A 12306-nucleotide genomic window follows, 5' to 3' on the forward strand; every position below is an offset into this window, starting at 1 on the left:
AAGCAGCTGGGAAAAAAATGCCAGGCTAACCAATCAGTTATGAGGTCGTGGTTTCCCAACATGGGCACTGATTCCTTTGAATCGGAGGCACATTGTATGGTCTACAAGTATGTCCTGAAACATAATAGCACCAGCCATTTACAGTCAGCAGAATGAGAATGATGAAAGAGATTCTACATGACTTCGCATTGCTAATCCTCGATCGCATGGACGTGTATCCGACTTCTCCATCCATCTGATGACTTGGAGCTCCTTAGCAAGCCGGTCACGTCTCCACATGGAGGCTTAGTAGACATGCGTGATGTGGTAGCTGCGAGCCCGGGAGCTGTCCAAGTGCTGAAATGCAGCGGCTGTGTTCAAGCTCTGGTGGCTGGTCGGCTCTTCACTGACTTGAGCCGCCCTCTATCCCCACTTCCCCTCCCACCCTCCCACCCTCCTCAACCCCAGCGAATATGGTGCCGGCGCTTCCCGGAGGGGAGCCAAATCTCAACCGCTTCCCTCAACATGAAGTTTGATTCCTGACGTCGTGTTTACGGAGGGGCTTTGGGTAAAGATGCCATTCTGACGCTCCTCACTCCCCACAGCAACAGCGCGGTCTCCAAGTCTCCTGGCGCACGATGTTACTGAGGACTGATGTCCTGCGTTGTCTTCCCTCCGCCCGCGTCTCATTCGCCGACTGTTTGGGTGGAAAGCGCTGGATCTGACTTCCCCACACGATCTGCCCAGTGTGTTTTTTTGAAGAAGGGGGTGGGGTGGGGAGGGGTGGGGAGAGACGTTATTCCTAGAACACTGCGCTCGATATCAGACAGACAGACAGAACAGAGAGATAAGAGTTTGGCGGAATGAATCGACCAGTTGTGAAAATCCTGACAACAGTGTTCGCATGCTTCCTGGAAACCAGCAACTTCAGGTATGGTCGGCATTTAACAGGGGAGACGCGAGGAGAGCCTTGCGTTTGCTCTCCTTTGCCTTGTGCTCACGTTTGTGGCGACTCGAGCAATGGGGAATAGCATAGCGCGGAGAGAAGACTTCCAATGTATACTGGTACTCTCTCTGGGCGTGCATCGGAGTAACAAAGTATCTCCCAGCCTGCGTGGAATGGCTTGTGACCGATCGAAGCCCGATATGGCACACACGCTGGAAGTTGTAGTCTGAAACGTGGGGGTGCCTGAACGTAAACCCCCCCTCCCACTCCCCCCACCCCTTATTTGTTGTCCTTTAGCGGAGGGGCGACAACTACCCCTCTTATTCACCAGTACGCTGTGTTTAGCGAAAGTTCTTGAAATTCCATTGTATATTGAGCCCGGAGCTGTGCAGTTTCAGTATCTCCAGATGATCGTAAATATTTGGAAATGTAGCCACGCAATTGCATTTGCTTTCTTGATGGTTCGACATAAACTGGTTGATTGTTCCGAATATCCACAAATAATAGATTAACCCATAAAATATCCTCATATATCTCGCTATAAACGAATAGCACCAGTATTAATAATTCAATTGTGTGGGGAGGGGGGGGGGGGGGGGGTTTACGTTGGGAAGCTCTGTTGATGGAAATCCGTATGACTTTTTATGCATTCCGATTGCATTCAACAGCTCTGGTAATACGACTCTCAGCAGAACGAAACGTGTGTAGATTAAAATATGACTGATGTGTGTATCTTCCTGTGAAATCTGCCTTTGACATTAATTTTCAACGCATGGGCTTTATGGAAAACGCATGTGCAATTGAAATGAGAATCAGGCTGGGGGCACTTTTGCTGGGCGTATTGGTCCTTTATTTGATACCGGGAGAAGCCCCAAAATATTTCCGTTCAAACGGGATGCCTTGTTATTTGCACAACCCGGCATAATGTTGTGTATCTGAAAGCGCAGATCTGCCTAACGCCGGGTCGGTCATGTGTTCTTCAGGTTAGCCCTCTCCAAGGAACATGATTCCAGGTCTTCAGCCAAACCGGGCTCGCAGACCATGTCCCCCTCGGATTTCCTGGATAAACTGATGGGAAGGACGTCAGGATACGACGCCCGAATCAGACCGAATTTTAAAGGTAAAAAAGGGGACACTCAATATCGGCGCAGCAAGTAGCACAACCTGCCTATTGTCTAAATCAGTTCTGGAACCTCGCATTTACAATTTGCCATGGAATTACATGTGTCAGAGGGGATATAGCGTGGCAGTTTTTTTTGGGGGGGGGGGTGACGACTTTGGAAGACCCCCTGTTGCCAACTTCGGGCGAAGTGCAGCGACTTCACTTTGTCAACGCCAGTCCAATTCGATTTGGGATATCACAGATGTACAAACGCGAATTTGTCATTTGGATGGCAGTGTCCGTTTCCCTGGCACGTTGGCGTTATCTGTCATAGCTTCCTTCAAAACAGCATGCCCCGAATCAACTAATGAAGCCAGCGCTTTTGAGGAGAAAAATAAATACGTGTATGTGCTGGTTCCGCCCCCTTTCTAATGTTGACATAATATTTGCTTTACAAAAAGAAAAAGAAAAAACTGGTATGCTATTTCCCCCGAGTTACGTAACGCGAGGTAAAATAGATGTCTATTAACACACACCGTTTGTTCTTATTCCCAACACCAAACATAAATATATGGACGAAGGGAAATAAATCCCAGTTGGAACATGTTGATCATTTGAGTTACAGACAGTCCGTTTGTAAAGGAACATGTGAATGTTTACGTTTAGTACTCCAACTGATAAATATTGATGACGCTCCCAATATTTCAGCGCCCAATGTAAGTCAACTGATCTGGTTAATCAGCCCAATCAACCTTTGGGTCACGTACCTGGACACCAAGCATTCATTCAATTAGAGATTATTGGCGTCCTTCGTGCTTTTTCACATTTAATGCTCCTTATTTCTAGTCCCTCATCTATAAAATCACAGAACCCAAATGATTTGAAATTCAATTGAAATGCATGATGCCACTGTACAGATCACGAAGACCTATAAGAAGATAACTGCAGATGCTGGTACAAATCGAAGGTATTTATTCACAAAATGCTGGAGTAACTCAGCAGGTCAGGCAGCATCTCGGGAGAGAAGGAATGGGTGACGTTTCGGGTCGAGACCCTTCTTCAGACTGAAGAAGACCTATGAAGACCGTCTTCACGGAGACCTATGATGCATAACTACAAGTAATGGAGATTATCAGCATCTAAGGATCAGACGCATTAAGTCACGTGTAGGAAGGAACTGCAGATGCCGGTTTACACCGAAGGTAGACACAAAATGCTGGAGTAACTCAGCGGGACAGGCAGCATCACTGAAGAGAAGGATTTGAAGCATTTAGTAATATAACAACATATATGTTACTGGTACAACGATATCTTTTTTTAAACCGAAGATATCAACCAGCCTAAGGTGAAATACTAAATGTACATTCGCTGCAGGTTCACGTAGGACTGAAATAAGGAGCATTTAATGGGAAAAATCTGAAGAATGCCAATAACCTCTAATTGAATGCTTGGTGTCCGAAGCTACACCCGGATTAACCAGATTGGATGACTTGCATGCAATGCTTATTGAATGCTGTGGAGTGTGGCGTGGAAGGGAGTAGATACCATACCAGGCTGAGATGCATCCTGTCAGAATATTTCATATAACACACCTGCAGAAGTTATAAAGAATGCTTGTGGACATGCGAAGTCTTCTCAAACGCCTAAGAAAATCAATAGGCTGGTGTGCCTTCTTGATCACCGCATCAGTGTGAAGGGAAGGAGCAGGTTACGTTGTTGGTGATCTGAACACTGGGGAACTCGATGCTGTTGGCCATTTCTGCAGCAGCTCTGTGGATGTGGATAGGATTGTATTTACCAACCCCATACCACACCCCAACCCCCTCCTCCATCTGCAAAAGTGATTTTTATTTTTGCTACTCAATGAGATGAGGACATCACTGGAAAGCTGCGGAATTATTACCAAGTCACATTTTTTCCCATGAGGAGTTATCGAGACGCCTTCTTGAGTCCCTGCAGTCTATGTGATAAACACGCTCCACAAGGATGTAAGGAGGAAGACTTGGGATTTAAACCCACAGGTAACAAAGAGGGCATTGTGCATTTCCTGGATGCTGTGTGACTCGGAATGGAACTTTGGAAGAGGTGGATTCCCATGGCATGCTGCCATTAGTGAGAGAGTTGAGAAGTGCTGTGAAACTTAATCTCGGTGAGTTGCCACAGTGCAGCTCGCAGCCTATTCATATCACTGGCCTGGACTGGAGGCCTGTGACGAGCGGGGTGCCGCAGGGTACAGTGCTGGGCCCGTTACTGTTTGTCATTTATATCAATAATTTGGATGAGAACATACATGGCAAGATTAGCAAGTTTGCTGATGATACAAATGTGGGCGGTTTTGCAGATAGTGAAGATGGATGTGAAAGATTGCAGCAGGATCTTGATCGGTTGGCCAGGTGGGCTGAGGAATGGTTGATGGAATTTAATACTGAGAAATGTGAGTTGTTTGGCATTTTGGAAAGTCTAACATGGGAAGAACGTACACAGTGAATGGTAGGGCTCTGGGTTGTGTTGTAAAGCAGAGGGATCTAGGAGTGCACGTTCATTGTTCCTTGAAGGCAGAGTCGCAGGTGTATAGGGTGGTCAAAAAGGCTTTTGGCACATTGGTCTTCATGAGTCAGAGAATTGAGTATAGAAGTTGGGAGGTCACGTTGCAGTTGTATAAAGCGTTGGTGAGGTCGCATTTAGAGTATTATGTTCAGTTCTGGGCACCATGTTATAGGAAAGTTGGTGTTAAGCTGGAAAGGGATTTATGAGGATGTTGCCAGTTCTAGAGGGACTGAGCTATAGGGAGAGGTTGAGTAGGATGGGACTCTATTCCTTGGAGCACAGGAGGATGAGGGATGATCTTATAGTGAAGTATAAGATCATGAGAGGAATAGATCAGGTAGATGCACAGAGTCTCTTGCCAGAGTAGGTGAATCAAGGACCAGACATAGATCTTAGGTGAAGGGGAAACGATTTATTTGGAATCTGAGGGGTAACTTTTTCACACAAAGGGTGGTGGGTGTATGGAACAACAAGCTACCAGAGGAGATAATTGAGGCTGGGACTATCCCAGCATTTAAGAAAGAGTTAGACAAGTACATGGATAGGACAGGTTTGGAGGGATATGGACCAAATGCTGGCAGGTGGGACTAGTGTAGCTAGGACATGTTGGCCGGTGTGGGCAAGTTGCACAGAAGGGCCTGTTTCCACACTGTATCACTGTATGACTCTATGAATCTATCAACTGAATATGATCTATGAACGAGTGAAGTGCCAAATAAGAGCCGATACATTCAGATAATTCCATCAATCTTATGGTGTAAGGTATCGTATTCACACAAAGAACTGAAAAGTTTGTCTTCATATTATTAAGCTTTATTTTTCTTGAATTTTGTGCAAATGTTCTATTTACAGTACCTATAATCAATAAAACATGTTAATAAACCTGTCCAGAGCACAGGAGGATGAGGGGGTGATCTTATAGAGGTGTATAAGATCTTGAGAGGAATGGATAGGGTGAATTCAGTCATTTACCCAGTATAGGGAAATCAAGAACCAGAGGACATAGGTTTAAGGTGAGGGGTAAAGATTTATTATGAACCCGAGGGGCAACTTTTTACACAAATTGTGGTAGGTATATGGAACAAACTGCTGGAAGGCATAGTTGAGGCAGTGTTTAAAATGTTTAAAAAACATTTGGAGAGGTAGGTTTAAGGATAAGATAGGTTTAGAGGGATATGGCCCAAACACAGGCAGGTGGGACTAGTGCAGATGGGACATGCTGGTCAGCATGTGCAAGTTGGGCTGAAGGGCCTGTTTCTACGCTGTATGTTTCTATGGCTCTTATAGTAAGTAGTGTGTCTCTGTACACCACACTTTTGAAATAACATACAGATACCTTTACATATCAGATATATATAGTTACTATTGTAGTGTAAAACCCCAATTTTACTATGTGACTCTTTTAAATATTACAATCGAACACATGGTGTTGTAATTTTCCAAAAATATGGCACGAAAATTTTGGAGGCGAAAGTATATTAATTTTATGTGTAGGAAAGAACTGCAGATGCTGGTTTAAATCAAAGGTAGACACAAAAAGCTGGAGTAACTCAGCGGGACAGGCAATATCTCTGGAGAGAAGGAATGGGTGACATTTCGGGTCGAGACCCTTCTTCAGACTCATTCATTTTATAATGGAAAAATGGTTATAAAATCCATAGATGCAAGCACAAAATATGAATGTATTTGCCTACAATTAAAGCACCAAATATCATTGTTAACGAATCACGTTTATTATAGACCACCAAGCAATAGAAACATAGGAGGTTCCAAGATAGGTAGAGCAAATTATGTAAATATTAGTGATATTAATGGAGGAGTTTAATTTAATGAAGATAGGCTGGTAAAGGTGATGTACAGTATATTGGGAAGGAGGGGGGATTTTTGATTGTGTTAAGGATACTTCTGGATCAGTATCCCTTTAGTTTAAAAAAAGGAGGCAGTTCAGAATCTAGTTACTCAAAATGAAAGTGAACAAGAAGTAATATAATAGGAAAAAGCAACAAGAGAATATAAATCATAATGTAAATCATTTCAGACTTAAAATACAAAAGAAAAGCAAGTTGTGGGTGAAGTTGTTTGACTGGAACAAAAGAAGCTTTCAATAGACAATAGACAAAATACATTAGGTGCAGGAGTAGGCCATTTGGCCCTTCGAGCCAGTACCACTATTCAATGTGATCATGGCTGATCATTCTCAATCAATACCCCGTTCCTGCCTTCTCCCCATACCCCCTGACTCTGCTATCTTTAAGAGCTCTATCTAGCTCTCTCTTGAAAGCATCAAGCCTTTCAAGAGGCAAGCACAGGAATAACATAGCTAAATTAGATAATCATTGAGGGAACTCAAGGTAAAAGAGCCATTAGGAGGCAGTGATCACAATATGATGTTTTACTCTACAAATTGAGAGGGAGAAGGGAAATCAGAACTGTCAGTATTACAGTATAGCAAAGGGGATTACAGAGGCATGAAGCAGGAGCTGGCCAGGTTTGACTGGAAGGAGGCCCTAGCAGGGAAGATGGTGGAACAGCAATGGCAGGTATTCCTGGGAATAATGCAGAAGTTGCAGGATCAATTTATCCCAAAGAGGAGGAAAGATTCTAAGGGGAGTAAGAGGCACCTGTGGCTGACAAGGGAAATCAAGGACAGCATAAAAATAAAAGAGAAGAAGTATAACATAGCAAAGAAGAGTGGGAAGCCAGAGGATTGGGACTCTTTAAAAGATCAACAGAAGATAACTAAAAAGGCAATACGGGGAGAAAAGATGAGGTACCAACGGTAAGCTAGCCAATAATATAAAGGCGTATAGTAAAAGCTTTTTTAGGTATGTGAAGAGGGAAAAAATAGTCAAGGCAAATGTGGGTCCCTTGAAGACAGGAGCAGGGGAATTTATTATGGGGAACAAGGAAATGGCAGACGAGTTGAACCGGTACTTTGGATCTGTCTTCACTAAGGAAGAAACAAACAATCTCCCAGATGTTCTAGTGGCCAGAGATCCTAAGGTGACAGAGGAACTGAAGGAAATACACATTAGGCAGGAAACGGTGTTGGGTAGACTGATGGGACTAAATCCCCAGGGCCTGATGGTCTGCATCCTAGGGTACTTAAGGAGGTAGCTCTAGAAATTGTGGATGCATTGGTGATCATTTTCCAATGTTCTATAGATTCAGGATCAGTTCTTGTGGATTGGAGGTTAGCTAATGTTATCCCACTTTTTAAGAAAGGCGGGAGAGAGAAAACGGGAAATTATAGACCAGTTAGTCTGATATCAGTGGTGGGGAAGATGCTGGAGACAATTATAAAAGATGAAATTGTGGAGCATTTGGATAGCAGTAACAGGATCGTTCCGAGTCAGCATGGATTTATGAAAGGGAAATCATGCTTGACTAATCTTCTGGAATATTTCGAGGATGTAACTAGGAAAATTGACTGGGGAGAGCCGGTGGATGTGGTGTACCTCGACTTTCAGAAAGCCTTCGACAAGGTCCCACATAGGAGATTAGTGGGCAAAATTAGAGCACATGGTATTGGGGTAGGGTACTGACATGGATAGAAAATTGGTTGACAGGCAGAAAGCAAAGAGCGGGGATAAATGGGTCCCTTTCAGATGGCTGGCAGTGACTAGTGGGGTACCGCAAGGCTCGGTGCTGGGACCGCAGCTATTTACAATATACATTAATGACTTGGATGAAGGGATTAAAAGTACCATTAGCAAATTTGCAGATGTTACAAAGCTGGGTGGTAGTGTGAGCTGTGAGGAAGATGCTATGAGGTTGCAGGGTGACTTGGACAGGTTGTGTGAGTGGGCAGCTGCATGGCAGATGCATGGCAGATGCAGTTTAATGTGGATAAGTGTGAGGTTATCCACTTTGGTGGTAAGAATAGGAAGGCAGATTATTATCTGAATGATGTCAAGTTAGGAAAAGGGGACGTACAACGAGATCTGGGTGTCCTAGTGCATCAGTCACTGAAAGGAAGCATGCAGGTACAGCAGGCAGTGAAGAAAGCCAATGGAATGTTGGCCTTCATAACAAGAGGAGTTGAGTATAGTAGTAAAGAGGTCCTTCTGCAGTTGTACAGGGCCCTAGTGAGACCGCACCTGGAGTACTGTGTGCAGTTTTGGTCTGCAGATTTGAGGAAGGATATTCTTGCTATTGAGGGCGTGCAGTGTAGGTTTACTAGGTTAATTCCCGGAATGGCGGGACTGTCATATGTTGAAAGACTGGAGCGACTAGGCTTGTATAAACTAGAATTTAGACGGATGAGCGGGGATCTTATCGATACATATAAGATTATTAAGGGGGTGGACACGTTAGAGGCAGGAAACATGTTCCCAATGTTGGGGGAGTCGAGAACCAGGGGCCACAGTTTAAGAATAAGGGGTAGGCCATTTAGAACGGAGATGAGGAAAAACGTTTTCAGTCAGAGAGTTGTAAATCTGTGGAATTCTTTGCCTCAGAAGGCAGTGAAGGCCAATTCTCAGAATGCATTCAAGAGAGAGCTAGATGGAGCTCTTAAGGATAGTGGAGTCAGGGGGTATGGGGAGAAACAGGAACGGGGTACTGATTGAGAATGATCAGCCATGATCACATTGAATGGTGGTGCTGGCTCAAAGGGCCAAATGGCCTCCTCCTGCACCTATTGTCTATTGTCTATTGCAAAATGTGCCTTGGATGGATAGTCACAGAGTCATAGAACAATACAGTGTGGAAACAGGCCCTTCGGCCCAACTTGCCCATTTCAGCCAACATGTCCCAGCTACACTGGTCCCACTTCCCTATGTTTGGTCCATATCCCTCCAAACCTGCCCTATCCATGGACCTGTCTAACTGTTTCTTAAACAATGGGTTAGTCCCAGCCTCAACTACCTCCTCTGGCAGCTTGTTCCATACACCCACCACCCTGTGTGTGAAAAGGTTACCCCACGGATTTATTTTAAATCTTTTCCCTTCACCTTGAACCTACGGTATGTCCTCTGGTCCTCGATTCCCCGACTCTGGGCAAGAGACTCTGTGCATCTACCCAATCTAGTCCTCTCATGATTTTGTACACCTCTATAAGTTCCCCCCTCATCCTCCTGCGCTCCATGGAATAGAGACCCAGCCTACTCAACCTCTCCCTATAGCTCACACCCTCTAGTCCTGGCAACATCCAGGATAGTGGGTATGTTTGAAATAAAACTGTAAAGCAAGTTGTATTTTCTCAGAAATAGAGAAGGCACAGCGAAGGTGAAATTCCTTGGATGAATGATAAACATTGAGATGATATTTAAATCTAAGACATATGTAGTACAATTTCCAAATAATAACCATAAGTAGTAAGCAAAGAAATAGCAAAATACATGCTAAGCAGATCCAAAAAGACGGTTGTAGGCAATATAAAAAGATAAAGCAAAAAAACAGTTAGCACAATGGTGAGATCAACTATAAATTAAGAAGAAAATCTTCCCATTGAACAAAGGTGGAGTAGACGGACAGGGTGATTTTTCTATATTTATTCAAAATCATAAGGTTGTATAAACAAAGTATTCAAGAGCAAGATCTGGAGGAAAATGTCATTCTAGATAAGAAGGAAGGTCTTAAAAATGCTCCTGGATCACTCAATGTAAAAGACACTAGGCTTTGATGAATTGTATTCTGGAATACAGGGACAAAATCAGAGGTAGTATTTGAAGGTCCTGCCGTAGTCTATAAATCAGCCTTGATATAAAAGTCATACAGCTAAAAAACCTATTGAACTCATGTTTTGATACAAGAAAGAAAGAATAAACTAAATTGGGTAACGATGGACAAAATAACATTCAAAATGGTGCACTTTGCGAGAATTAGTAATAGTCAAATTAACATTTACTAAGCATATGATATAGAAAGAAATAGACGATGTTGCTGACAGAATTAAATGAACAAGGGTAATATGAAGTTTATGAGAACCATAAACACCATTATGAATCTATCGGGCAAAGGAACCTCTGTTGTACTTTCCATGAAATTGGATAAAAATTACATCCATCAATTCCAACAAAAGATTTTGAAAATATAATAGAATTTACAGACCAAGGAATGCAATGTTTATGGATTAAGAAGTCAGTTTTCCCTTTATAATTCTTGTGATTTTCTCCTTGCACATGACCTAAAGTAGGATTGTGACGAATTCAAGGCATATTGTGTTAATGAGAATATTGTTAACTGCATAATTAGATGGGTATTAGAAAGTATATTTTCTGACTGGAGAGATATTGAATTCCTCCAGGGGTCACACAGCTCTTATATTATTTGGACTCGAGCAAAGGGACACGTTTGGATGTTAATATTTAAAGACATCCGAGAAATAAGAGAAGTTAAAGGTTAGTAGATGAAGGGAGATTTTGGATAAAACCTGATTCAGACAAAATAATGCCTTGAAGGAAAACTAGGTACATATTCCCTAAAGGATCAAACTTTAAAGAATTTAAAGAATAGACTTAATGTTCTGAAATATAAATTTTAAAAGTGTAATAAAACCATGATTAACATTTCAAAACCCTAAAATGAATCTTAGCTTTGTAAATCAGACCCATAGACTGCAAATACAAAGATTCATTGGTAAAATGAATAATTAACCAGTTAATTCACGTTTCATAGGTTAAGAAAAATCTTCCATTCTTATCGTAGAAGGAAATTACACATTCATAGTTCATGATTATTCAAGTATTAATATGATTGATTTGCAAAAACGGAGGCTGGAAAAAAAAGGCTGGAGGAACTCAGTAGATCAGGCAGCAACTGTGGAAGGAATAGATGGATGATGTTTCAGGAAGGAACTGCAGATGCTGGTTTACACCATAGATAGAGACAAAATGCTGGACAGGCAGCATCTCTGGAGAGAAGGAATGGGTGATGCGACCGAAACGTCACCCATTCCTTCTATCCAGAGGTGCTGCCTGTCCCCATGATTTCCTCCAGCATTTTGTGTCTATCCTCAGTGATGTTTCATGTTGGGACCCTGAGTTTTGAAGTTATGGGCTGGATCCATTGGTTCCCAGTGTGGTCCATGGAACATGCTGAGAAAATTAACACAGAAAATCTCTCATTCTAGGTCAATGTTAGTCCACCCTAATTTAAGTAGGCAAGGGGCCTAGCGGAGAAGTTTACTAAGATGTCCTCAGCGGTGAGGAGAGCATAAAAGATGTAGGACTTCATTTTAACATTGGATGGAAATCTGCAGGATATTGCTGAAGTGGCAAACATACGATCCCAATTCTGGTTTAGTTTAGAGATGCTCCGCGGAAACAGGCCCTTCGGCCCACCGAGTCTGCACCGACCAGCGATCCCCGCACATTAACACTATCCTACACCCACTAGGGACAATTTTTATACTTATACCAAGCCAATCAACTTACAAACCTGTACGTCTTTGGAGCGTGGGAGGAAACCGAAGATCTCGGAGGAAACCCACGTGGTCACAGGGAGAACGTACAAACTCCATACAGACAGCATCCGTAGTTAGGATCGAAACCGGATCTCTGGCACTGCAAGAACTGTAAGGCAGCAACTCTACCGCTGCACCACCTTAGCAGCAAGAGAAACATAGTGGGTGGGGTGCGGGAAGTTGAGACCCTGACCTCAGGCACATCCCACACGTTCTATTGCCTGTGATAACTTGGTAGGAGCAGCAGTGGGCTGGTGGGCAATGAGGCTGGTGGTTGACAGGATCTCCTCAAGAAATGAAGGAATGGCCCCCTCCACTTCGTTG

At 43.2% G+C, this 12306-nt stretch overlaps 1 protein-coding gene across 8 annotated transcripts in view; it reads left to right on the forward strand.

The window, feature by feature from the left end:
• The first annotated feature begins 323 nt into the window (after positions 1–323).
• The window catches only part of glra2 (glycine receptor, alpha 2), a 195685-nt gene continuing 183702 nt past the window's right edge, over positions 324–12306 (forward strand). Inside the window, exons 1-2 of one of the 8 annotated variants that reach the window (XM_078408991.1) lie at positions 324–910; positions 1909–2045. In XM_078408991.1, coding sequence (XP_078265117.1) covers positions 843–910; positions 1909–2045 — 205 coding nt within the window. In that variant the 5' untranslated portion in view covers positions 324–842. Of the gene's footprint in view, positions 911–1908; positions 2046–12306 lie in introns of those variants that run through there. The other 7 variants (XM_078408990.1, XM_078408988.1, XM_078408986.1 and 4 more) reach the window with 7 other exon arrangements.

This window comes from Rhinoraja longicauda, chromosome 12, assembly GCF_053455715.1.
Source record: "Rhinoraja longicauda isolate Sanriku21f chromosome 12, sRhiLon1.1, whole genome shotgun sequence".
NCBI classification, from domain to species: Eukaryota; Metazoa; Chordata; class Chondrichthyes; order Rajiformes; family Arhynchobatidae; genus Rhinoraja; species Rhinoraja longicauda.